This window comes from Ananas comosus, linkage group 20 (genome assembly GCF_001540865.1).
Source record: "Ananas comosus cultivar F153 linkage group 20, ASM154086v1, whole genome shotgun sequence".
Lineage (NCBI taxonomy): Eukaryota > Viridiplantae > Streptophyta > Magnoliopsida > Poales > Bromeliaceae > Ananas > Ananas comosus.
The window spans coordinates 2974167-2997913 of NC_033640.1; the positions used below are offsets into that span (position 1 = coordinate 2974167).

At 38.6% G+C, this 23747-nt stretch overlaps 2 protein-coding genes and 1 long non-coding RNA gene across 3 annotated transcripts; 1 reads left to right on the top strand and 2 right to left on the bottom strand.

The window, feature by feature from the left end:
* On the bottom strand, positions 7228-8417 carry LOC109725962. The gene is made up of 4 exons (XR_002220388.1): positions 7907-8417; positions 7597-7808; positions 7433-7518; positions 7228-7346 (listed from the first exon to the last, which is right to left on the bottom strand). It is a non-coding gene; the product is annotated as an uncharacterized LOC109725962 (long non-coding RNA).
* Positions 12421-18053, bottom strand: LOC109725361 (ribonuclease H2 subunit A). The gene is given in 9 exon segments (XM_020254518.1): positions 12421-12778; positions 12859-12979; positions 15328-15415; positions 15556-15693; positions 15798-15885; positions 15968-16091; positions 17748-17819; positions 17986-18000; positions 18003-18053. Coding segments are annotated over 9 exon segments (843 nt in total). The 5' UTR covers positions 18022-18053; the 3' UTR covers positions 12421-12600.
* On the top strand, positions 19202-22261 carry LOC109725338. The gene is made up of 5 exons (XM_020254493.1): positions 19202-19442; positions 19834-19886; positions 20895-21001; positions 21212-21371; positions 22102-22261. Exons 1-4 carry the CDS (start codon positions 19391-19393, stop codon positions 21318-21320), a joined length of 321 nt encoding a protein of 106 aa, XP_020110082.1. The 5' UTR covers positions 19202-19390; the 3' UTR covers positions 21321-21371; positions 22102-22261.

Below are 23747 nucleotides of genomic sequence, written 5' to 3' on the forward strand. Positions count from 1 at the left end.
CCTCCTCACTCCAGCGAGTATCACAACAACAACAACAACAATATGTACATAAAACCCAAAACTACCTCTGACAGGTGCTTCTTTAGCAAACGACCAGGGAGGGGACGGCTCTAGCTCGCAACTCTTTTGCCTCGGTCAAAATCCACAATAGTAGAAGCCGCAGACGAAAGCTCTGCAAAAAGGTGTCAACAAGTGGATGTGAGAACTACTGCAAAACAGAGTAGTACTCAGTGGGTACCACCACCGACCTCAATGGCCCACCCACTAAGTCTGCAGTAATATGTGCAAAGAATAGTAAGAAAAACTAGAAAGAACTCTATAGTTACATGCCACTACGCTATGACTAACTAACACAGACTATCTGTAGATAAAAACATGCATCACCCTGACACAATCTCACTAGGGCTGCCCGAACGAACCCACTCTGCCTGTAACAAAGCTACACCGTACACCACCCACGGGGATGGTCGGTCCAAGTAAAAGGTCCAAAACAGGACGGCTGTGACATCAATGCAAGTCAAAACCTCACTCCGGAGCGGTACTCGTGAGCGCGACCCAACCGAGTATGCAAGCGTATTTCTACCGAGCTCAATCAGGCTCTCACAGGCTGTAGTCAATGCAAATTGGTCTAACTGGTCTAACAATCAAAGTTCACGTGCCCTTGACACAATCTGATGCAAATGTGGGTCCACCGTCAACCACGACGGCACAAGACAATACGGAACAGTCTACACACTACTGTAAATCAAGCTCGGACCCTCAGCACGAGCATAAACTCACCCTACACTAATCTGTGTATCCAGTACGCACTAACAGTAGGGATACAAAATAACGACGGCTCCTGAAGTTAAATATGGTAACTTTTCAGAAAATGACAGTGTAGATTTAACGAGTTTTCTGCTAAGTCAAATCTCAGTCCAACATATACACAAGCTAGAGAAAGAGAGGGGGGAGGAGAAGCTGACTGATTTCCCAAGCTTCTCAGGTAGATAAATATGCTGGGGTAGGTGGCGATACAATCCACCACCAAAAAGACCAAAATACTCCTCACCAACTCATTTGTCCACCTGGAGTATCGGTACTCAACTTGAATACCGGTACTCGGCCTCTCAATCTGCAGTCTCATGCGCTGGGTACCGGTACCAGCCCGATGCAGTACCGGTACCCGAGCTCGATACCGGTACTGAACAACAGCTACCGGTACTCAGCATTAGACATGCGCAAACTCGAGAGCACCCAGTTTTGAAATCTCACTAGGGTATCGGTACTTCTCTATGGTACCGGTACTCAACACTGAAATCCTACACTTTACAGATTTCAGTGTCAGAACTCTACTCTCGCACTGTGCTAAGTCCGCTTTGTGTCTATTTCGCGCCAAAATGACTCTAACTTGTCTCGACACCCACCAGACGTGTCGACAAGCCACAGATGCTGAAGTCACATAGACCGCCAAACATCAGGGACACTACATTCTCCCCCACTACAAAAAGTTTTGTTCTCGAAACATAGAATCATATCTCAATCCTAAGCCTCAAACAAGTAGGTCTACTGTCAAAACCACATCCTATTTGCAGGTCTTTCTATTACGGATTTGGAGGATTGGGAGCTACTTGGTATAATTTTCATGTTGGAGTTTTTTTGTGGTTTAAGTTCTCCTATTTTAAGTTTAGAAAATTATTTTGTTAATTCGTCTACAATTGTATTCTTTGTATTGTATAATTAATGTTTCATATGCGTCTAGCTTCCTATGTAAGTCAAGTAATAATTGTATAATAATATTGTTTTGGCTAATAATAATTTGTTCTGAAGAAATTTGGCTGTGTGTTCAATTGTTCTAACAAATTAAGTTCAATAAATTAATTAAATAAATAAATCTTAGGGATAATTGCCTATATATCCCTCATACGTTTGAAAATATCCGATTATCCCTACTTTTTTTTTTCTTTCTAAAATACCTCTCATATGTTCCACCATTATTCCAAAATACCCCCACAGTTATCCCCTGTTAAACTAACTCGGGTTAAACATGGGTTAAATGTATACCAGAGTTAAAAACCTAATTAAAATACCTATTTTGCCCCTACCTTATTAAACTATTCCCTTAAGTTATCCTCCCTTTCTCTCCCAACTTGGCCTCATTACCCTCAAGCTCGGCGTCGTCGCCTCCGGCATCCAGTTCTGGCAGCCCCAGCCGCAGCTCCCTAGAGGACCCGCCGCCGCCATCTCCCTAGCGGACCCGCCGCCGGCCGTATACGTATTTTTTTGAAAAATGAGAAATGATCCCGTCTCGTTCTCCTCCTCCACCGACTTGGCCGGCGCCGGAAGCAAGAGGGCCGCAGTGACGATCCCGTCTCGCCCGAGGCCGTCCGCGTGTCGTTTGCTGTCACGCCGCGGGATCCGCCTATTTGGTCAGATTCGGGCACGTCAACAGACGCAGAACAGAGAGCACCTCTCCTGTCGGCCCAAGGCTCCAACACATGTATAATACAAGCAAGTCAACATAGAGATTGCGATTATACAAGGTTTGCTCGAATGCAAACAACAACCAAATCACAAGTGAAAGTACTATATACTAAGCTAAACCATTCCACATACATGTCATTTGATTATATTTTAACCAAATACAAGTAAACTAACATATTACATTCATTATTTTTCATTCATGTTTACATCACATGGTCATTTAACCCAAAACGTAAAGTTTACATCTCTAGTTCAACATACAAAAGTTGAATATGTACATAGGGAGTGCCTACAACTCCGATGGCCGCTAACTATGGCGCTAATCCCTTGCCTCGATCCTCCGCCGCCCCGCTCGCGCACGAATCTGTAGGGTTAATGGTGGTGTGAGAACTACAACGAAGTTTCCAGTGGGTTCGGCCGCCGACCTCGCCGACTCGCCCACTAGGTCTATTCAGGCATATGTATTTCAAGAAAAGATAGATAGCGAACCAACTAATGCTACTAATACAATGCCTACAAGAAAGCTGTCGACAGATAGATAATCATGTATATGATAATTATGCATGTATGCTTTTTCTTATTCTCTTTGGCCTTTACCCAATCATCCCGGGTGCACATAGCTTACTCGAAACTCAGAATCCAAATTCCCATCTACCGGGGGAGGCTCCAAGCACTACCACCCGATGGAACGATGACGGGGCTCTTTCCCCGTGGTGTCTACACTCCGGAGTACACCGCTTGAGGAGGAGCTACCTCCCTCAAGCCAAACCCAATGTGAGTACGATCCAATCCTCGATTTGAAGACGTATAGCCACACTTGCCACAATGCCAATGATAGGTTTCTACCTTATCATATATACCACTTACTAAACCACACTTGTCATGATGTCACAATAGGTTAAACCTTGTTTCGCCATTCTCATTCTCGGTGCCAATCTCGTCGCTAATGTCAATGTCACCTTTGTTTATTATTATCATAGTCCATTTCAACATTCACACACATATAGGGTTCTCACATACATAGTTCACATGGTTCTATATCAATTCATATGTTCTCTATCTAGAAGCACATAATTGAATCTCAACCAACAATCATATATCATACTACCCTATATGCATGAATGCTACAACACCAATATGCTCAAATAAGGCAACACAGACATAGAAGGAAATTCAGAGATTTCGGATAGCACCCCCCACCTTGTAGGAATGCTAGGATGCCACGATCCAATTTTCACGATTTTTAGACTCCTACGCCGCAGCAAAACGAAGCCGAAACAGCTGTTTCTTGAATATCTTCGTGTACGCTCGTCGGATCGACAAACCGAACGCACCAACGCGTTAGAATACCTATGAATTAGGGTAATAAGAGATCAATTCCCAACTTTGATCTCACATTTACAAAACCCTAAAATTTCACCCTAGGTTTCATCAAAACCTCACAACACTACCATTAATGGATTTTAATGCCTCAACTACCCATAATAACTCCTAGAAGCTCATGCTAGAAGTATTACAACCAAAACCTAGCTTGAAATCAAGAAAACTAACCTTTAGGTTCAAGCTTTCTCCAAGCCCCTTTCACAATTGCAAGCACCACCTTCTACTTGATCTTCTTCTCCACCAAAGTCCCTTCTTGCCCAAGCTCTAGAGAGAGGAAGAGAGAAAAGTTTTAGAGAGAGAGAAGGATGCCCTAATTGTGTTTGGGTGTGAGAAATGAGAAGGAAACCTCATTAGCCAAACATATACACACCCACACTTACACAATTGCACCCAAGCCCCTCTCAATTCCACAATTTGTGGCAGCCCACACTGGGCATTTTTCGCTTATGGGGACCGGTCCCTCCACACAAGGACCGGACCCCGAGAGCACAAATTCTAGTACTCAACCAATTGGGCAGTTTTCACTTACGGGGACTAGTCTCTCCTCACAGGGACCGGACCCCGAGAGCCCAAATTCTCGGACTTAGCCAATTTTTCATAGTTTTGCTTTCTTGGGTCCATATACCCTATACAAAGGTTCTAGTTTACTTTGAACCCATTGTATACCGTTCCAACTCGTCCAACACCGCGCTCCGCTCATTTCGACGGAACTCGGCACGACTCACGGGGATGCGATATGCTACATCTGCCCGAGGCCGTCCGCGTGCTGGGAGCAAGAGGCCGGGATGTTGCGTGCGGATGGGAGAAATGGCGTGGTGTTGCACGTGGAGAGGAGCAGCGGGTGTGCGCGGTCCACGAAGCCAGTTTGGCCTCGTGGACCGAATGAGAGAAAGATCCACGGTGGACTTCCCTCTCATTATATATATATATATATATATATATAGCTAGGTTACTATACTAACGGTAGCACGGAGGGCTCCGTGCTACCAAGTTGTTTTCGGTGATGCGGCTTCCAAATGGACGATCGGCTCCGTTAGACTTGATCTACACTATTAAAAGCATTTAGAAACTAAATTTCATAATTTTTCGATACCATTTACCTATCAAACAAGTAGTCTAAAATTGAACGGCTGAAAATAAAAATCTCATAAAAANATTTACCTATCAAACAAGTAGTCTAAAATTGAACGGCTGAAAATAAAAATCTCACAAAAAATGATAATAAAAGATTTAAATTCAAGATCAGATATAGTGATCTTACTCTAAATAGTGAAAAGAATTTTCTATAAAATTTTCATCGGATTTGGATTGTTTTACATCGTTAAACTCTCAAACACACCACATCGGTCATTAAAATTGTCAATTTTGAGATCTTTTGATCACTAATCAAATGATGTTGAAAAAATCTAAAATTTAGTTTCAAAATACTTTCAATAGTGTAGATCAAGTCTAACGGAGCCGATCGTCGATTTGAAAGTCGCATCATGGAAAACAACTTGGTAGCATGGAGCCCTCCGTGCTACCGATAGTATAGTAGCCGGACTCTCTCTCTCTCTCTCTCTCTCTCTCTCTCTCTCTCTTTATCTATCTATCATAGTAGCCGGACTCTCACACACTCTCTCTCTCTTTCTCTATATCCGGCTACTATACTATCGATAGTACCAAGCACTTGGTACTATTGAGTTTTCTACCGTTAGATCTACCATCAGATCATTTCCACCCGTTAGATTATACTATTAAGCTAACCACCCGCTCAACCCTAGGGGACCATGTCACGCCCCGGATTACTCGTTTCTCCAGGCACACTAACATACCCGTCGTATACATAGAAATTTTTTCTGTATACGAAGCGATAGTTGTACCTGTACCTGTAATCATACAATACTACAACCAGTAGTATAGAGCTGTTAAAAAGAAATACATATAACAAAATCGGTTCAACATACATACATAGTATCTGGATACAAAAGCACTCGCTCCAGCGAGAATCTGACATTAGTATGTACAAGAATCAAAACTAACACTACGTGTAACAGGTATATCTCTAGATCAGCAGCAACACTGGAAGGAATCTAACTCGCAACTCCCTTTCCACGATCTGTATCCGCAATAGCAACAGCCGAAGAAGAAGGCTCTGCAAAAAGGGTCCACCAACTTGGTGTGAGAACTACTGCAAAAAGTAGTCCTCAGTGGGTATCGCTACGACCTCAACGGCTTACCCACTAAGTCTACAGAAGTATGCTCAAAGATAGTAAAGAAAGCTGAAACAATTCTACAGCTATATGCCACTATACTATCGAGATCCAACACTATCTGTAGAAAAATGCAAGTCCTGACCCAATCTCACTAGGGACTGTGAACACACCTGTCCCGCCTGTCGAAGCGAACCCGTATACTACCCCATAAGTAGCCGGTGGAGAAAACTCTCTAGGGACTGTGAATACACACGTCCCGCATAATTAGGTTACACTATAGCTCAAGAGTAACCGGTGGAGATAACTCTCTAGAGACTGTGAATATACCCGTCTTGCCTAACTAGGTTACACCGTAGCTCAAGAGTAACCGATGGAGAAAACTCTCTAGAGACTGTGAATACACCCGTCTCGCCTAGCTAGACTACACCGTATCTGAAGAGTAGTCGGTCCAAATAAAAACGGTCCGACAGGACGGCTGTGACTCCACTCACGTCACAACCTCACTGAAGGTAGAGAAAAGCATGACTAACTGCCTCACCCGGGCTGCCCAAACGGACACACCCTGCCTGTATCCAACTACGCCGTACATCACCACAAGGGTGGCCGGCTCAAGAACTATCCAAACAGAAACTGCGACCTCATCGCACTGAAACCTCATTCGGGAATGGCATTCGTGGGCGTGACCCAACCGAGTTTACAAGTGTCTCTGCCAAGTTCATTCAAGCTCTCACAGGCTGTAATCACTATCAAAGGGTCAAACTGGTCTAACAATCACAATTTACGTGCCCTCGGCACAATCTGATGTAAAAACAGCAATCTAGGTCCACCGTCAACAGTAACGGTACCCAACAGTCCGGAACAGCCTATACACTGCTGAAAAAATAAGCTCGACATCCCAGCACGAGCGTAAATGTATTCTACACTATTTTGAGTATCCACCGTCCATAAAATGCGGCGATATAAACAAACTACGGCTCCTAGAGCTAAATCTGGTAGTTTCAAAAAATGACGGTGTAGAATCAATAGTTTTCTTCTAAGTCAATTCCAAGTCCAACATATATAATTTAGCTAATATTCTAAGCTCCAATTCAGATTTAGGAACAAAGTAAATCAACGAATCGAGCTACTAAACATGCTATACAAAGCAGAAAATATATACTGTTACATATAGTCTTATAAGAAAATCCGTAGAATTCAGTAAGCATATCATTAACCCACCACTAGCGCTTAATCCACGACGACGAGAAGTCGCTGGAAAGCCCTGCCAAGCTCAGCCACGAACCAGTAACAATCTTCTCTAAGGGTCTAACATAAGAACACCAAAAATTGCATCAATACTCTCAAAATTCAGCACTTAAGCTTAAATCATCCAATTCCAATGTCAAACTCACATTCCAATCCATAATTCAGGTGAAAAAAAGTCCCAACAGCAGTGGAGTATGATGGAGCAACCTCCTCTGGTCCGAAATTCAGCTTCCTCCAGAGTTGGATCCAAGAAAACCAATAAAATCCCAATTGACCATGCTAAGAAAAACACTAAATTGACCATGCTAACCTCAAACAAATGCTGTCAAAATAGGCTCCACGAAATCTCCAAGAAGTTAGCTAACCACCAAACCAAGTTTCGCAGCAATCCGATCTTCCTGCGTCGCACACAAGCCAAAACACCGAAGATCGCTGCTGGAATTCTGCTGGAACTGAAATCCTCAAGGTGGAATTGTGTAATTTGGAGAATTTAGGAGGCTAAAATGCAAATTCGAGGCTTCTCTATGAAGAAAAGTGAAAAAGCTTCTCAGGGGATCGAACACAAGGTTTAATAAAAAGGTGAAAGGGTGAAATAACCCACAAGAACAAGAAATGCTAACCTGTTGTCCTGCAGGAACGAGTACTTTCGGGCGCCCGAAACCATGTTCTGGGCGTCCGAATCCTCCAGACCATACAACACTCCCTCTTCGGTTCTTCTGCCTGCGGTCTGCTGCACCCGAAACCTGGTCCGACGGAACTCACCTACCACCATACACTACAGTTGATTTTCCTAAAGAGACCATTCGGACCCACTTCTAGGCGCCCGGAACACAGGGTCCGAATTGGCTTCCAGTTCCAATAAAATTCAGCATTCAAGATCTGAGCGACCCAAACCAACTTCTGGGTGCCCGAAACTGGCAAAACTTCAGTTTTGCTTATTTGAGTGCGCCAAGTCCATTTCTGCATCTATTTCGTACAAAAATGACTCCGACTCAGTCCGATACCTCCAGATGTGTCGACCAATCACTAATACTATAGCCAATCCAAATACCATACCCTCCCGGGACACTACAGACCACTATCAATTTATCCGGGGACCAGTATCATCCTAACCGCACATCTTTTTATCCAACGACCGAAAACTCAATAGTATCAAGGGCTTGGTATTATTGATAGTATAGTAGCATAATTCTACATATATATATATATATATATATATATATATAAGCACGTATATTCAAATTTGGGTCTGTCGACAGACCCATTTTTCAGCGGAAAAATTACCGCCCATTTTCCTCTTTCCATACGAAAAATTTTAAACATAAGAATAAAAATAGAAATAAAAACAGTAATGAATACGTAAGTTCTCTATAACAGATTAGAGATATGAAAATCCTAAAATATAAATTTTTCTATTTAATTTTCAAAAGTAAGTTTTCTATAAGTGTGAAAATCCTATAAAAGATATTTTCCTATTTTATTTTAAAATATCTATTTTAGATATTATCTATTTAATTTCAAATATATTTTCTTTTTAAGATAACGGATTTTATTTTTCTATTTAATTTCAAAATTTATTTCCTAACAGATTTTATTTTTCTATTTAATTTCAAAAGTAATTTTTGCATTAGAGATTATGTTAATTATTTATCATTTAAAGCATATCTTTCTTAATAACGTGATTTATTATTGTAAATTTTTTAGATACATATTTGGCAATCATATAAAATATGCCTAAAATTAAAAAATAATTTAAAAAATTATAACTTTTTCTAATAATTATTACGTGCATTTGCACGTACATATTTTACTAGTATATATATATTATATATATATATATATATATATATATATATATTTATAAATATATATTCATATAGTATTTTATTTTATATAGAAATATTATAATAATAATACATATAGTATATTAATTATTATATATTTATTATATAGCCGAATTTTTGATCCCGAATTTTTAATTGGTGAACGTATAATACCCGTATAAATTACGTATCCGAATAATTGCCGAATCCGTTTTTTAGCCATATTTTTCAACGAATTTAAAAATTAAAAGACGAATTTTATCCGAATTATATCCGTACCAAATTTTTGTCGAATCCGAATTAACTAACTATGCCTCCAGCCACCAAGGTGGTTTAGCTGCGATCGATCTCATCCGTTCATCTGCTCGCTCCCGACGTGCTGAATTAATTAATTGATATTTGAAGGGCAAATAAGAAAAGTATTTGCTATATGAATGGTATATAAGAAAAGTTAGTTACGGTATAATGGTATATTGGAATGGGCAATATTGTAATTTTTCAGAAATAACGGCAACTGTTAACATCTCACTAACGGAATTTAACTCCAGAGATATATTAGAAAAAACTTGAAACATAAGAAGGGTATTTTAAATATTAGCCTTCTAAGAGGGGTAAATAAGAAAATCGGAAACTTTTCAGAAGTATATAGGCAATTGCCCCTAAATCTTATGATCTTCACAACTTCAAGTATAAATTACACAATTTTGTCCTCAAATTATGAGAAAGTAACACTTTAGTCGTCCAACTTAAATTAGTTGCAATTTCAAGCTCAAACTTTTTAGATTATTGCAGTCGAGTCGAGTCTCACAATCTAATTTAGATAAAGGAATGAAGATTTAACGTTGATATAATAGTGATGCAGTAATTTTAGTCATTCTCATATCATCAACTACAAATCATAGTTATATCATTGTTATATCAGCAACACATTACCATTCAATCAATTAAGTTGGATTTTAAAACTCGAATATAATAAACCGCAAAGTTCGAGAAAAAATTAGTAATAAATTGAAGTTGGGTGACTAAAACTAAAGTTCAATTAGAAAGAATCTATTGTTATTTTAACATTTTGAACATAGGTAGTCTCGATCCCAAAACTGACCTGCTCGAGCCACGGTCTATTCAATTAGACAGCTCAATCAGTGTAATATCGACTCGATCAATCAATCTGTGATCAATCAATCCATCTACTGAAATAAAGGGTAAACTTCAAATTGACCCGTGGTTCGCTTGAGAAGAGGGACTTATTGTACTAATTGAACCTACTTTTGATGTTTCATTGCACTAAAAGGTCGACATGTTTATCTTGCCAAATGATTGGTCACCACTACTTCAAACATCTGGTACGGTAGAGAAGTAATGGTTAAGAAAAATAGGCAAAAACATACAAAACTTATGTGAACAATCGAACATTTTGATTTACCTATCTAATCTCTTAAAATTTTAATTTTACTATCCAACTTTTCAATTTATTTGATTAGAGTCGAGCAACGATACTTTAACTTTAAAATTTAAACTAATTGCGTACTTTAATGATCCCTTCAGTTTGCAAAAATTGGATCAAATATACTAAATAAATCTGTAAAAATAAACGATGCATTCAAATTTTAAAGTTAAGTACCGTTGACTGACTCATGTCAAACAAATTGACGGATTAGAAAGTAAAATCAAAATTTTCAAAATATTAGATAGCTAAATCAAAAGAGACTACAGTTTAGATAAGTTTTGTAGTTCAGATAAGTTTTGTATATTTTTACCAAAAAAATTTAAAAAAAAATGGTACATATAAACCTCTTACAGCTTACGTCTCACACCTTGGTCGAAAGGTTCAAACCACTGCTTTGGAGTTTTAATCTAAGGGCTTGTTTGGTTCATCCATTTTGGGTATGGAATGGAAATCGATTTGATCAAATCCGGTTAATTTTATTTAGTTCGCATGAATCGGTTTGGGATTCCTATTCCGAACTGGAATGGGAATTGCCCATTAGCCTTCAACTTGATTCCGCTCTTCTAACCCGAATTGAGATTTTATTCTGAAAGCCCACTAAGTTCTCGAAGCCCATGTGACCATCTCACCCTCCTTCTCTTCAAAATATATATATATATATATATATATATCCTCTCTCAAAACCCTATCCCTAACCCACATCAATAAAAGTTTTTAAAAATAAATTTGATATTTTTTTTGGAAAACTTATTAGAGAATAATATTATATTTTTCATAAATTTTAAATAATATAAATTTATATTTGAGAGTAAAATTAGTATTATAGTATCCTATAATTTTTTTAGTTTATACGAACCAAACAATGAAATATGAATAACTCATTCACTAAGCGCTTGATTAATAATTTATCCAACTAATATATATATATAGAGAGAGAGAGAGTCCAGCTATTATGCTATCAATAGCACCAAGCACTTGCTGCTACCAAATTTTTCACTGTAAATCTACCTCTTTGACTATTTCACCCGTTAGATCATACTATAAACCACCTACTCAATCATAAAGGACCGCTATCATCCTAGCCGCACATCTCTTCATCCAAGAGCCGAAAACTTAATAGCACAAAAAAGCTTGGTGCTACTGATAGTATTCCAGCCTCTCTCTCTCTCTCTCTCTCTCTCTCTCTCTCTCTATCTATATATATATATATATAGAACTAGGTTGGAATACTGTCAGTAGCACCAAGTCACTGGTGCTATTAGATTTTCGGCCCTTGGATAAAAAAATGTGCGGTTAGGATAATGTGGGCCCCTTAGGGTTGAGTTATTGGTTGAATAGTATAATCTAATGGGTAAAAATAGTCAAGGGGTTAAATCTAACGGCGGAGAACTCGATAGCACCAAATTCTTGGTGCTATCGATAGTATCCAAACCGGACTCTATATGTGTGTGTGTGTGTGTGTGTGTGTGTGTGTGTAAATAATTTGAAGAAAAATTTGGGCAATTACAAATTGGGGCCACGAACTATTATTTTCAAAAAAAAATCGGAGAATATTAGGACTATGCACATATACGTGAGGAAAAAGAGATTTAAGAGAGAGAGAGAGAGAGAGAGAGAGAAATGAAAAGATATGTTGACAAAATTCTAGCAAATATTGAAAAAATTGTGATCCTAATAATTAAATGTCAATCTAAGAGGACATTGGCCTAATAAGACCATTTTGTGATATGTTGACAAAATTGTAGCTAATATAGAATGAATTGTGACCAAAGGAATTGTATGCCTATCTAAAGGATATTGGCCTAATAAGACCATTTTGTACAAATATGACTAAATAAATACCCAGAAATTTGTAAGATAGAAATAAGTGTCAGAAGAGTTAACTCGTTAAGCAAGTTGTTTAGAATTTAACACATCCCATTAATGCTTTGCATAAATTACGCATCATTAGACATCATTATAAACTTTCAGATCAGTTGACCAACTAATTCAGCTAAAAGCCAAGTAATGCCCATCAAACACAAATTCGACATTAAACGGATCACTAAAATTTGGTAACTAACTCAAGTTTGCGGGACTGAAAGAACTTACACCGGCCTTTACCGCTCGACTCGATATCCTCGCTCTTCCTTTCGCATCCGACAAAGCCAACATTTGTTAATTTCAGTTGTCTTTTGCCGCTGCCGCTGCTTGAATCGTCTTCACCTATTTTATCAGACTCCCTAGAAAGTAACAAACATTCTTATCTTGTAATTTGCATGAACAATATATATAGAGACTTCGTAGATTCCAAAAGACTCACCATGTAACTTCTGCGGCGTCTCTGAAGTAGGGTATGCAGGTGCCCCAGCTGAAGCGAACCAATGTTGGAAACCCAAACACTGGATGTTTGTGATCATCCAACCACGCTTTGGTTTCTGGATCTGCCAAAACATCAAAAGGAGCCTTTAGATGTATTACCCCTGCAAAATATATAGTTCTGTTCGCACATACATCCCTGCAAAATAAGGAATAGTGTCTATGGCCCTCGAAATGCAGTGTTCAGTCGAGATAATTCACTTCTCTCTTAAAGAATTGTCCAATTCACACTGAAAGAGTTTTAAATTATCAAAAGTCTTTTCTTAAAAAAAAAAAAAGAAAAAAAAAGGAGAGGTTTTAAAGGCATAAATGAATAGTTTGCATGGTATATATCAAGGATTTAAGTGCCGTGGCACGGAGTCATGCCAAAAACTTGTCGGCACGGTGCGTGCCGAGCCGTGCCAATACGTGCCGATCAAAAATATTCTTGTGTGTCAACACATAATAGTATGAAATATTTATTTTCTTTAGCAACAAAATATTCTAGCTATTTATTATGTCTTTTTATTATATCTTTTGAACTTTATTGAGAAAATTATTTACTAATTTAAAGAATAGAGGATTTTGAACTGTGCCATCGGTACGGGGTCTGTATCGTACCGGTATCTTGTTGGCACGGTACGACACGGTGGATACGGCCCGTGCCGACGGACACTTAAAACCTTGGTATATATGCAAGATATTGATGTAATGAGGAGCAAATAATTAAAAATGTGGATTCCACAAAGGCCTATTGTGTTAATTGATAAATTTGAAGGGGCATATATGCGATTATCTCATCTTATCGATTCTGTGAGACACGGAAACTTCAAATTTCCTACCTTTCCCATCTCCGACATGTATCGAATACCGATACAGGCCGAATACGTGTCAGATAAAGGAATAGAGTATAGGACATTTTAAAAAATAAAAGAAAAAAATATCAAATTCGGCTCAAATACAGGTGGGATATGAGGGGATACAGGGTAGATATAGCGAGGTTGTTTTTTCATCTAAAATAATCGAAACTCAAATTTTTCGAAAAGCCCATACCTTAACCCATTGGAATAAGGAAAATAATAAGAAAAATGCCGAGTCCTCTTCAATTCGACATTTTTTTTCTAGCATTTTGCTCTTTGATGGTGGACAACGCTCTGTCTAACTATCTCCACACAATATTAAGCTATGGTTTAGGCTTTTTATGGCTTACTTTTACTTTTTTTATCTAATTTGCCAATCTAGCACTAATCAATAAGGACCATAGAGAATGATTTTTTTTTTCTACTTCTACTACAGTATTAGCATATTCTCTTCTATTACTGGTTTATATAATAGGGACTAATAAAACAGACATATATGATGAATTGCTAATTATCTAGTTTGTGCAACTAAATATCTATTTCTATCATTTGATCAAGTTAGATGATAGCTGGATGATAGTTTTTGAATTTTTATTTCATACAATTGATTATCTTTTTTGATGAACAAAATCTAGAACAATTGTTCAAGCTAATGTATACCAGTGTATATTTTTTAACATAATCCAAATATCCTGATTGTCTTCAATATATCATTGTATATAATTTTATATAATATTTAAAATATTTTAAAATAATATTTTATTCAAATATATCCCGCATATCGTATTCTAGAGTTTTTAGTAATTGTCATACCACCGTATCCGTATTTCAATGCTTGAAAAGGCGTGGGGCGCAATGAGACGCAAAGGTCTTTTGGAACCTAGGCGCAAGACGCGCTCCTCAAGAGGCCGAGGCACACATTAAATAAAAATAAAGCATTCAAAGAAATATGAAAGAAAAAAAAAACCTCACCAAAACATCAAACCCCATCAAAAGAACAAAAAGAAGTTGAAAATAGAAATGGAGCATAAAGGCCATGCCGAAGCCCTTGCTGCGTGGTACTGCTACTATTTGTTGTCGTTGCTGCTTGTTACTGCTGCTGCCTGCTATTGCTGCTGCTTGCTGTCGCTGCTGCTTGCTGCTGCTGTTGCTGCAGCTGCTGGCTTCCATTGCTTCTTGCTAGTTGGGAAAAGATGAGTGGGGAGAACACGAGAGAGAGAGAGAGAGAGAGAGAGAGAGAGAGAGCAGCAAAGAAAATATGGGAGGAAAGGGTTCTAATTATGATTTCTTTAAATCCCCTGACGGGTTAATATATATTAACAAACCCAAAACCAGAGAACCCAAACCCAGAACCCATTAAACTTCCAACACCGCACCTTGCGCCTGAGGCGCGTGCCTCGTGCATCACCTGAGGCGCGCGCCTCAGAGCCTAGGCACGCGCCTCGCGCCTAGGCACTGAGGTGCGCACCCCCTATATCTCTATCTGCGCCCCCTATATCTGTATCTATGCAACATAGGATAGATCTTTTGGATAACACTACGTTGAAAGAAGAGAATGCAATGTAAAGCTTTACCTCCCGGATAACCAGATCCAAAGTTCCTATGCATATTCTCAGCACTTTCATCAAGTGCCCAATCCCGCAAGGCTCTGTCTCTTGTCACCTGAGTTTGCAATGCTCAACTACAGTTAAGAGCTAAACTTGTATGAAATTAACCAAAACACTTAGCAACCAATAATCTAGAGAAGGCTTGGTTGTTTAAAAAGATTTCTGTCGATTCCAAGTTTAAAGAGTAGAATTTACCTTAGCAACTATACTTGCTCCACTAACAACTGGATAAAGGCTATCAGCTTTCTTGGAAACCACAAACTTGATACCAGGAAATCTCTCAGATAATTTTACCCTATATTTCTCGGCATCTCCAACTGTATCCACATAAACCTTCTCCAGCATGAGCATGTACAAAAAGAAAATAATATTTTACTAAGATCATGTGTAATTCTAGTAAGTTAGTTTAAGGATAACCAAAAAATAATAATAATAACCTCTGCTAAAAGAACTCCCATATTGAGAACCCTCCTAATGAGACCCATGGCTGAGTTGTGAGATATCTCATTCAAATTGACTTTTGTCCTGAGAGCAAACAGCAAGAGATATTCTGTACAAGTTCGTAGGTCTTTGAAAGATCTGCAAAATTTAAATATTGACTGTCTACCTCTGTAGCATTTTTGCTGATAGTTCTCTTGGATCAATGACATCAACTTCCCATCCGATGGAGCTATCTTCTTTTAAATTTTCAAATAACTCCTCCCTCTTTTCCTCCTTCAAGGTCTTCGAATCTGTGTGTGGGATATAACAAACCGTCAGTCTACAATCTATCAGTAAGCTACCATTGATTCTCCTCCAAAAGAACTTAACACTGGAAGGATGTAGATTATGGAGTAAATGCAAAAAACACTTCATTTTTTTTATTCATATCAATTACATTCGTATTTTTCAGATGAAGTGAAATAGAAAGTTTCCCTTCTTTTAGATACTTTTTTTTTCCTTATTCATCATACATTGCTTTTTTATTTCCTAACAAAGAGGATACTTATATGTTAAATAGGCTGAAAACAAGAGTCTAGATCAGCATGAATAATGGCATAACAAAATCGCTTCTATCATGTTTGGGTAGTTTTGTTATTATGTTTTTCCAGTCAATATGTTAATAAATATATGCAAAAGGTTCCAACTAATTTCAAGCCAGTCAGCTTGCACAAAGATGTCAAGAAATCCAATCATAAGCCTGCTTAACCCCAAAAAAGGGGCTAATGTTACCAGCAGCATTTTTTTACTTTATGATAAAACAAACGAAAAGGAGTTCATGTTTAGATAGTTAAATTTATGTTATGCGAACTCCTTTCAAATGAAATATGAACATACTTGAGTATTTCTTATAGCAGAGACAACAGTAATATACAAACTGAATAAGAGCACGGTACTTCATTATGGGCCTCTTTGGCTCAGCTGTATAGTACTGTTCAATGCAAGTATTGCCTAAATAGTGCTTTTAGCAGAAGCACCGTCCTGAAATTTCTACAGAAGCTTCTCCTTGCTGCAGAAACAGAAGCACTGAATTAGAGCTTCTGTTTTTGAGATCCACACTTTTATTTTAGCTTTCTACCACAATGAATGCTCTAAATTTTTCTATTAGCCTAGCTTTCGACAGAAGGTAATAAAGCTGAAATCAATAGAAACAAGCAAGGCCGTGCAGGCACTAAGTGCCAGGTTTGGTAACGTGGTGGCTAAATAGCCACATGCTTCTTCGGTGACGGTTACAATTGCGATTTTACAATATAAAAGAAGAAAAGATTGAAAGCACTTTTCAAACTTTTAGAGATAGCTAAAATATAAAAAATGCGTTTAGCCACCACACTGCCAAACTAGGCCTTAGTACAGACACCAAAACGGCAACTTACAGGACAGATAATCATGGTGAAGTTCAAGCTTTCTGTCAAAAATGGGGAACTCCTAATGCAGCCTCTAACCTTACTAAAACAGCAAATGTTTCTCTTGTCTGTTATAAGGATTACTGACGGAAGAATAGCCTAACAAGCAAAACCTTAATGAAAGCTACTAATAGCCTCAGTAGAGTGTTTATAGATTCTGCTACAGCTGGAAGCAGAAATGAGACCGCAAATGCAGAAGCTCCAATTTAGTGCTCCGATGCTGCAGCAGATAGAAACTACTAGGAATGTACAGATAAAGTGCTTCAGCTAAAAGCACTATTCCGACAACACTTTATCAAAATGCACCACACCTTCGGGCGAAACAGAAATATGCCAGCAGAATCAATCAACTAAACATCCATATGGTAGGTTTCGCCGCAAAATTTTAATATCCAGAAACCAAAATGAGAATCAAACCATACAACAATAATTGATCACACTAAAATTGATCACATTCTATAACTCAAAAACAAAAATTTCTACAAAAAAAGCTAGAATCCAAACCTGCGAAATTGAGGGACGCCAGGGTTTTCTGGTAGGAGAGGGCGCAATACAAGCAACCGTACACCATGGGACCTGAAACCCATCACAGCAGCAACGAATCTCAACGCACGTACCAACCCATGTGGATCGGAGAAGATCCTCCCCAGTCCCCCCCACCACCCCCACACCAAAAAAAAAAAAAACGTTGCTCGAATCAAAATGGAAAAAGGAGGGAGAGGGAGTTGAATTGAATTTGTACCGAGGACGGGGCCTCCCCCGCCTCGTCGATGCCCATAACGCAGGGCTCCGACGCCCACTGCGGCGGCGGAGCGGGCGAGCGAGCCCATCGCCGCCGATTCCGCCGCTGCCTTTAGAGGAAGCGAGAGAGAAACGCCGAAACCCTAGATTGTTTTTGTTCCCGCCATTGTTGGGGTCTCTCCACCACTATAAGCGGTAGTGTTAGCACCACCGGCCGTTTGTTTGACGTAAAACTGCGAAAAAAAAAAAATTCGTAGGAAAAAATTTTTGGTGGAAAAAAAATTTTACGTAGTGTAGTGATGATTGTTTGTTGAAAGAAAAGAAAAGTGTAGTGATGATTGTTTGTTGAAAAAAGAAAAGTAGTTGAAACTATATAAAATAATTTTTTTATTTATAATATTATTATTATATAATAATTAATATACTATATATATTATTATTATTATTTTATAATATTATTACTATAAATATATTAATATATAATAATTAATATATTACATATATTAATATTATAGTTTAATTTTAATAAATAAAATATATTAAAATATATATTATACATAGGTATATAATATAATATATATAATAGTACATATATTTAATACTATAAAATAATTTACCAAATATTTAATAAATAATATTTACAAATAATATTATATATAATTGTATATTTATATTAAAATTATACTATTATCTTTATATAACTTATTACTTAAATATTATTAATATATAATAATTAATATATTACATATATTAATATTATAGTTTAAATTTAATAAATAAAATATATTAAATATATATTATTACATAGGTATAAATATAATATAATAATAATAGTACATATATTTAATACTATAAAATAATTTACCATATATTTAATAAATAATATTACAAATAAAATATTATATATAATGTAATTTATATTAAAAATTATATCATATTACTTGTATAGAGAGAGAGAGAGGTGGAGAGAGAGGGGTCTATGGACCTCTCTTTTCACGCGCCTCTCTGCGCGGCCCACGAGGGCCGCTCAACCTCGTGGACCGCACGCTTTTCTTCTTCGGCATTGCACGTTTTTATTTTCCGCTCAATTTGAGCGGAAAACGAAAATCCCCGTTTTCATCCCAGTTCGTAAAAAAAATTTTCGGGGAAAATTTTTTTACTACCAACCAAACAAAAAAGATTGGCTGCGGATCCCACCTCCACTGCCGTTCGATCCCACCACCGTCGCCGCCACCGTCGAGGAGCAGGAGGGTTGGAGAGGGGGAGTCAATGATGGTAACAACAATGACGACAATGACAACGACAACGAAGAGGGAGACGGTCGAGGGAATCGGAGATGTGGAGGGCAATATTCGGTTCGGCTACGAGTTAATGCCATCGAGTCGAGGAAGCAACTGGGACGGGAAATGAATAGTACAGTTCAAAAAAATTATTTCTGGCCATTTTTGGGACAACTTGGTAAGTCTATGGGTTCTTTCATCTATTGCAAATATGTTAATACTATTAACCTCCTGCTTACTCTTTCCATCCTGTTTCTTTTGGTTTCATCTATAAAATACAATGAATGATCTTATATAGCCAAACCAAATAAACTCAGGTTCAAATATACAAAGAACATGGCCATTTATAATAAAACAATAGGTTAATATCATAATGGTCTTTAGTTTTTATTTTATTGCTTGAGCACGTAGAAGACTAATTTTCAAGACGTATTCAACAAATCCCAATCCGAGATTAACGGCTATGATAATGAGGAAGAAGCGAAGAGGTTCCATTCCCTTGCTCTTTTCCCTTAATTTTTGTTTATTATTTCAAAATTTAGCATTAATTTGATCCAGTTTGTTTGTAGGCGATTCACAATTTTCTACAGCTGTTGGTAGTCAAGGAACCCAGGCAAGAAAGGTGAACAAGTTTTTGTTTCCTTTAATTTCAATTAGGTTTTTTTTAATTCGTCAAAAAATATTGAGAAGTTGGAGTTCTATCTCAAGATGAATTCAAAGAAATGTGCTTCCGGTTTATTTGTCGTATCATGGCTTTATTGTCAGCAAATCATCACCACTCTATAGAAATTAATAACTATTTTGTGAGATAGATAGTTTTTGCTCAAGACGGGATAAGTCTCGGTTAAGTTCCTGTCTTTATGTCTGCTTAGCTCTTTCATTTCTAACTATCGATGTAATATATCGAATCTTTGGATCGTAATGCTAACTTTGATCGAATGGATCAAAGTGAGGTATGAGGATGATAAGCCAAGTCCCCGAGTTGCCTTGAAAGCGTTGGGATGATTAGAAGTGAGTTTCGGGAGTGTTCAGGTGTTTTCGGCGCAAACCGGGCACAAAAACGAACTCTGAAACATTGCAGCTGGTGGACTGTAGAATTGACATTGAGTATCGGTACCAAGGCAATGCAGTATCGGTACCCAATAGAAGTGCAAATTAAGCAGCTCTCGGGTTCGGGACCTTGACAGGCTGCGTACCGGTACCGAGGGTTGAGTACCGGTACCCTGTTAATTGCCCGAAAGGTGAGCTCTCGGGTTTGGTTGCTGTCAAGTCGAGTACCGGTACTGCGTAGATTGGTACCGGTACTCGACATGTCGTGTACCGGTACTGGGTGCTACGTACCGATACTCCATGTTATATCAGATTGTGTAGATCTCGGGTTGAGTGACTGGTACTGGTACTGCGTAGCTGAGTACCGGTACTGGAAGCCCGCGTACCGGTACTCCAACCCGAGTACCGATACTCAGCCCTGCGAAGGACTGAATTGTAATGTTGTAAATGAGGATTTGTGAGGGGGTTATTTGCAAATGTTGGGGTCTATAAATAGCCCCAACCCTACACCTGTTATTTCCATGCAAAGAACCCATCGTTTCTTCCGCCTTCTCATCTCTCTCTCCTTCTCTTTCTCTAGGGTTACTCCAACAAAGGGGTATTGGAGGAGATTAAAGGTGGGAAATTAGAGCTTTTGGAAAAGAAGAAGCTCAAGAATAAGGACGACTTGGGGAGCACAGAGTCAAGGTAGGTTTCTTGCATTCATATGTTAGGGTTTAGCTTAATTACTCTAAATTGCTTGGTTTTGAGGTCTTAGGATTTGAAAGCTTGGATTATGCTATGAAATCCTCAGAAATTTGGAGTATGGGTAGTATGTGAAAACCCTAGGGTTGAAAATAGGATTTTGTAGGAATGAAGGTCTATTATGAAACTGATCTCTTGTATTTCTAATTGAAGGTTAATTCGACGCGTTGGGAGACTCAAATCTAAGTTCCGGCAAGTCTACGGCAATATATTGAGGAAAAACCTCAATTTGCTTTCGTTAGCCGTGGGTCGAGGGATTTAGGTGTCCAAAAATCGCGAGACTTGGATTCTTGCACCCCGGCATCCCTATGAGGTGGGTGGTGTTATCCGAAATTATCGAATTTCTCATTATGTCTATGTCACCTTTTTGAGCATATATGTATTGTATTCATGCATTGTAGGGTAATATGATATGTGGCAAGATGTGGGATCTCTTGTATGCGTCAATGTAAAAGTGCATGTGAAATGACAATAGACTATGGACATAGAAACCCTATGAATGTATGAACTAAAGTGTTGGACTATGACAATAGTAAATAAGATAACATTGTGACTAGAGGGATTGATTAGCACCTAGAAATATGGAATGCTAGACAAAGAAAACCTTATGAACTTTGTGGCAATATTGACATGGTATCCTCAAAGTTGAGGATTTGATCGTACTCACAGTTAGTCTGATATGCTCGAGGGTGGTCGCTCCACCTCAAGCGGTGAGCTCCGAAGTTGTCATTCATTGGGCGGTAGCGGAATTCTCCCTAGCAGACGGTCCCGTCGGGTTGTAGCGGAATTCTCCGCGACAAAAAGGGATTTGGTTTGGTGAGTTGGGTTTAACCAAAAAGATTAGGTAAAGGTAAAAGTAAAAGAGAAAGGCATGCATCATGAGCATTATATTTATTACTTCAGTTACTATCCAGGCATAGTAGTTGCATAGTTTGGTTTGCTATCTATCCTTTCTTTCTACTTATGCCTAATTAAATCTAGTAGGTGAGTCGGTCCGAACCCATTGGAAACTTTTAGTAATTCTCACCCCACTAACCTTGCAGATCCGAGCGCAGCGGGACGGTCGAGGATCGCGGCAAGGGCATTGCGCCCTAGGTAGTGGACTTCCTCGAATATAGTTGTAACCTTTTGTATTTCATCTTTTGTAGTTGATGAAATAGTTGTATTGAAAGACAAGTTATGTAATTGAAAATGAATGTAAGAATCATGTATGTAATGAATTAATGCAAGCTTTGTATTTTGTTAAATGTAATCAAGATACAATGTATGGATGTAATAACTAGTTTACTTTCTTTATATATGTTTGTTGTTGTAGTGGAGCCTAGGGCAGACAGGAGAGACTCTGTTCATTAGGCATCTGTGTGCATGCCCGAACCAATCAAATTGGCGGTTGCGGGGCGTGACAGATAGAATGGTATCAGAGCAATGAAAAGTGAAAGTATAGGATGGACCTAGGGACCTTAGGATTGGAAACCTTAAGGACTTAAGGACACGAGTAACGTGGATTTGAATTATAGCGAAAACTAAATGGATTGGGTTAGTTGGTAGTATGTCTCTAATGGTAATTAGGGACTAATCCAAGTTGTTATTTGTTCTCAACTTAAGGGGTTATGTTTGCGGCCGACAACATAATGCCTAGAGATGAGGACAAGTACACTTGATTGCTTTTGCCTGATTTGGTTTTGTTTGGGTATGTTGTCGAGAGCGAGAAAGGTGATTAATAGTGGATGTGTAGCCTATTTAGCGACGGTAGTGGAGACTTAAAAGGAACTTTCGGTATTTTGAGATATTCCAGTAGCTCGAGAGTTTTCGGATGTGTTTCCCATGGAGTTGCTGGGATTGCCACTGGACCGGGAGATCGAGTTTGTCATTGACTTGGTTCCCAGGATGGCGCCAATTTCGAAAGCTCCGTATAGAATGGCACCGGCTAAGTTAAAGGAATTAAAAGCTGATCAATTACAAGATCTCGTCGACAAGGGCTTTTTGAAGCCCAGTGTATCGCCATGGGGAGCTCCAGTGCTATTTGTAAAGAAGAAGGATGGAACGCTTCGGCTTTGCGTGGGTTACCGCGAGCTAAACAAGATTACGATCAAAAATAAATACCCGTTACCTCGGATTGATGATTTATTTGACCAATTGCAAGGATCTCGGGTATATTCCAAGATTGATCTCCAGTCGGGATATCACCAATTGAAGATCAAGCCGGAGGATGTGCATAAAATGACATTTCGTACATGTTATGGCCATTATGAATTCACGGTTATACCGTTTGGGCTTACTAATGCCCCTGTAGTATTTATGGACTTGATGAACTATGTCTTTAAGCCGTTGTTGGATCGGTATGTCGTGGTGTTCATAGACGACATATTGATCTATTCTCGGAGTGACAAAGGGCACAAGGAACATTTGAGAACTGTGATGCAAATTCTTCGAGAAAAGAAGCTCTATGCCAAGTTAAAGAAGTCCGACTTTTGGCTTCGTGAGGTCGCCTTCTTAGGCCATGTGATTTTCGTGAGTGGTGTATCTGTTGACCCGAGGAAAGTTGAGGCGACTAAAGATTGGCCTCGCCCAACAAGCGTTGCGGAGATCCGCAGTTTACTTGGCCTTGCGGGTTATTACCGGCAGTTCGTGGAGGGGTCTGCTAAACTTACTACTCCACTAACGCACCTCACGCACAAGGGAACCAAGC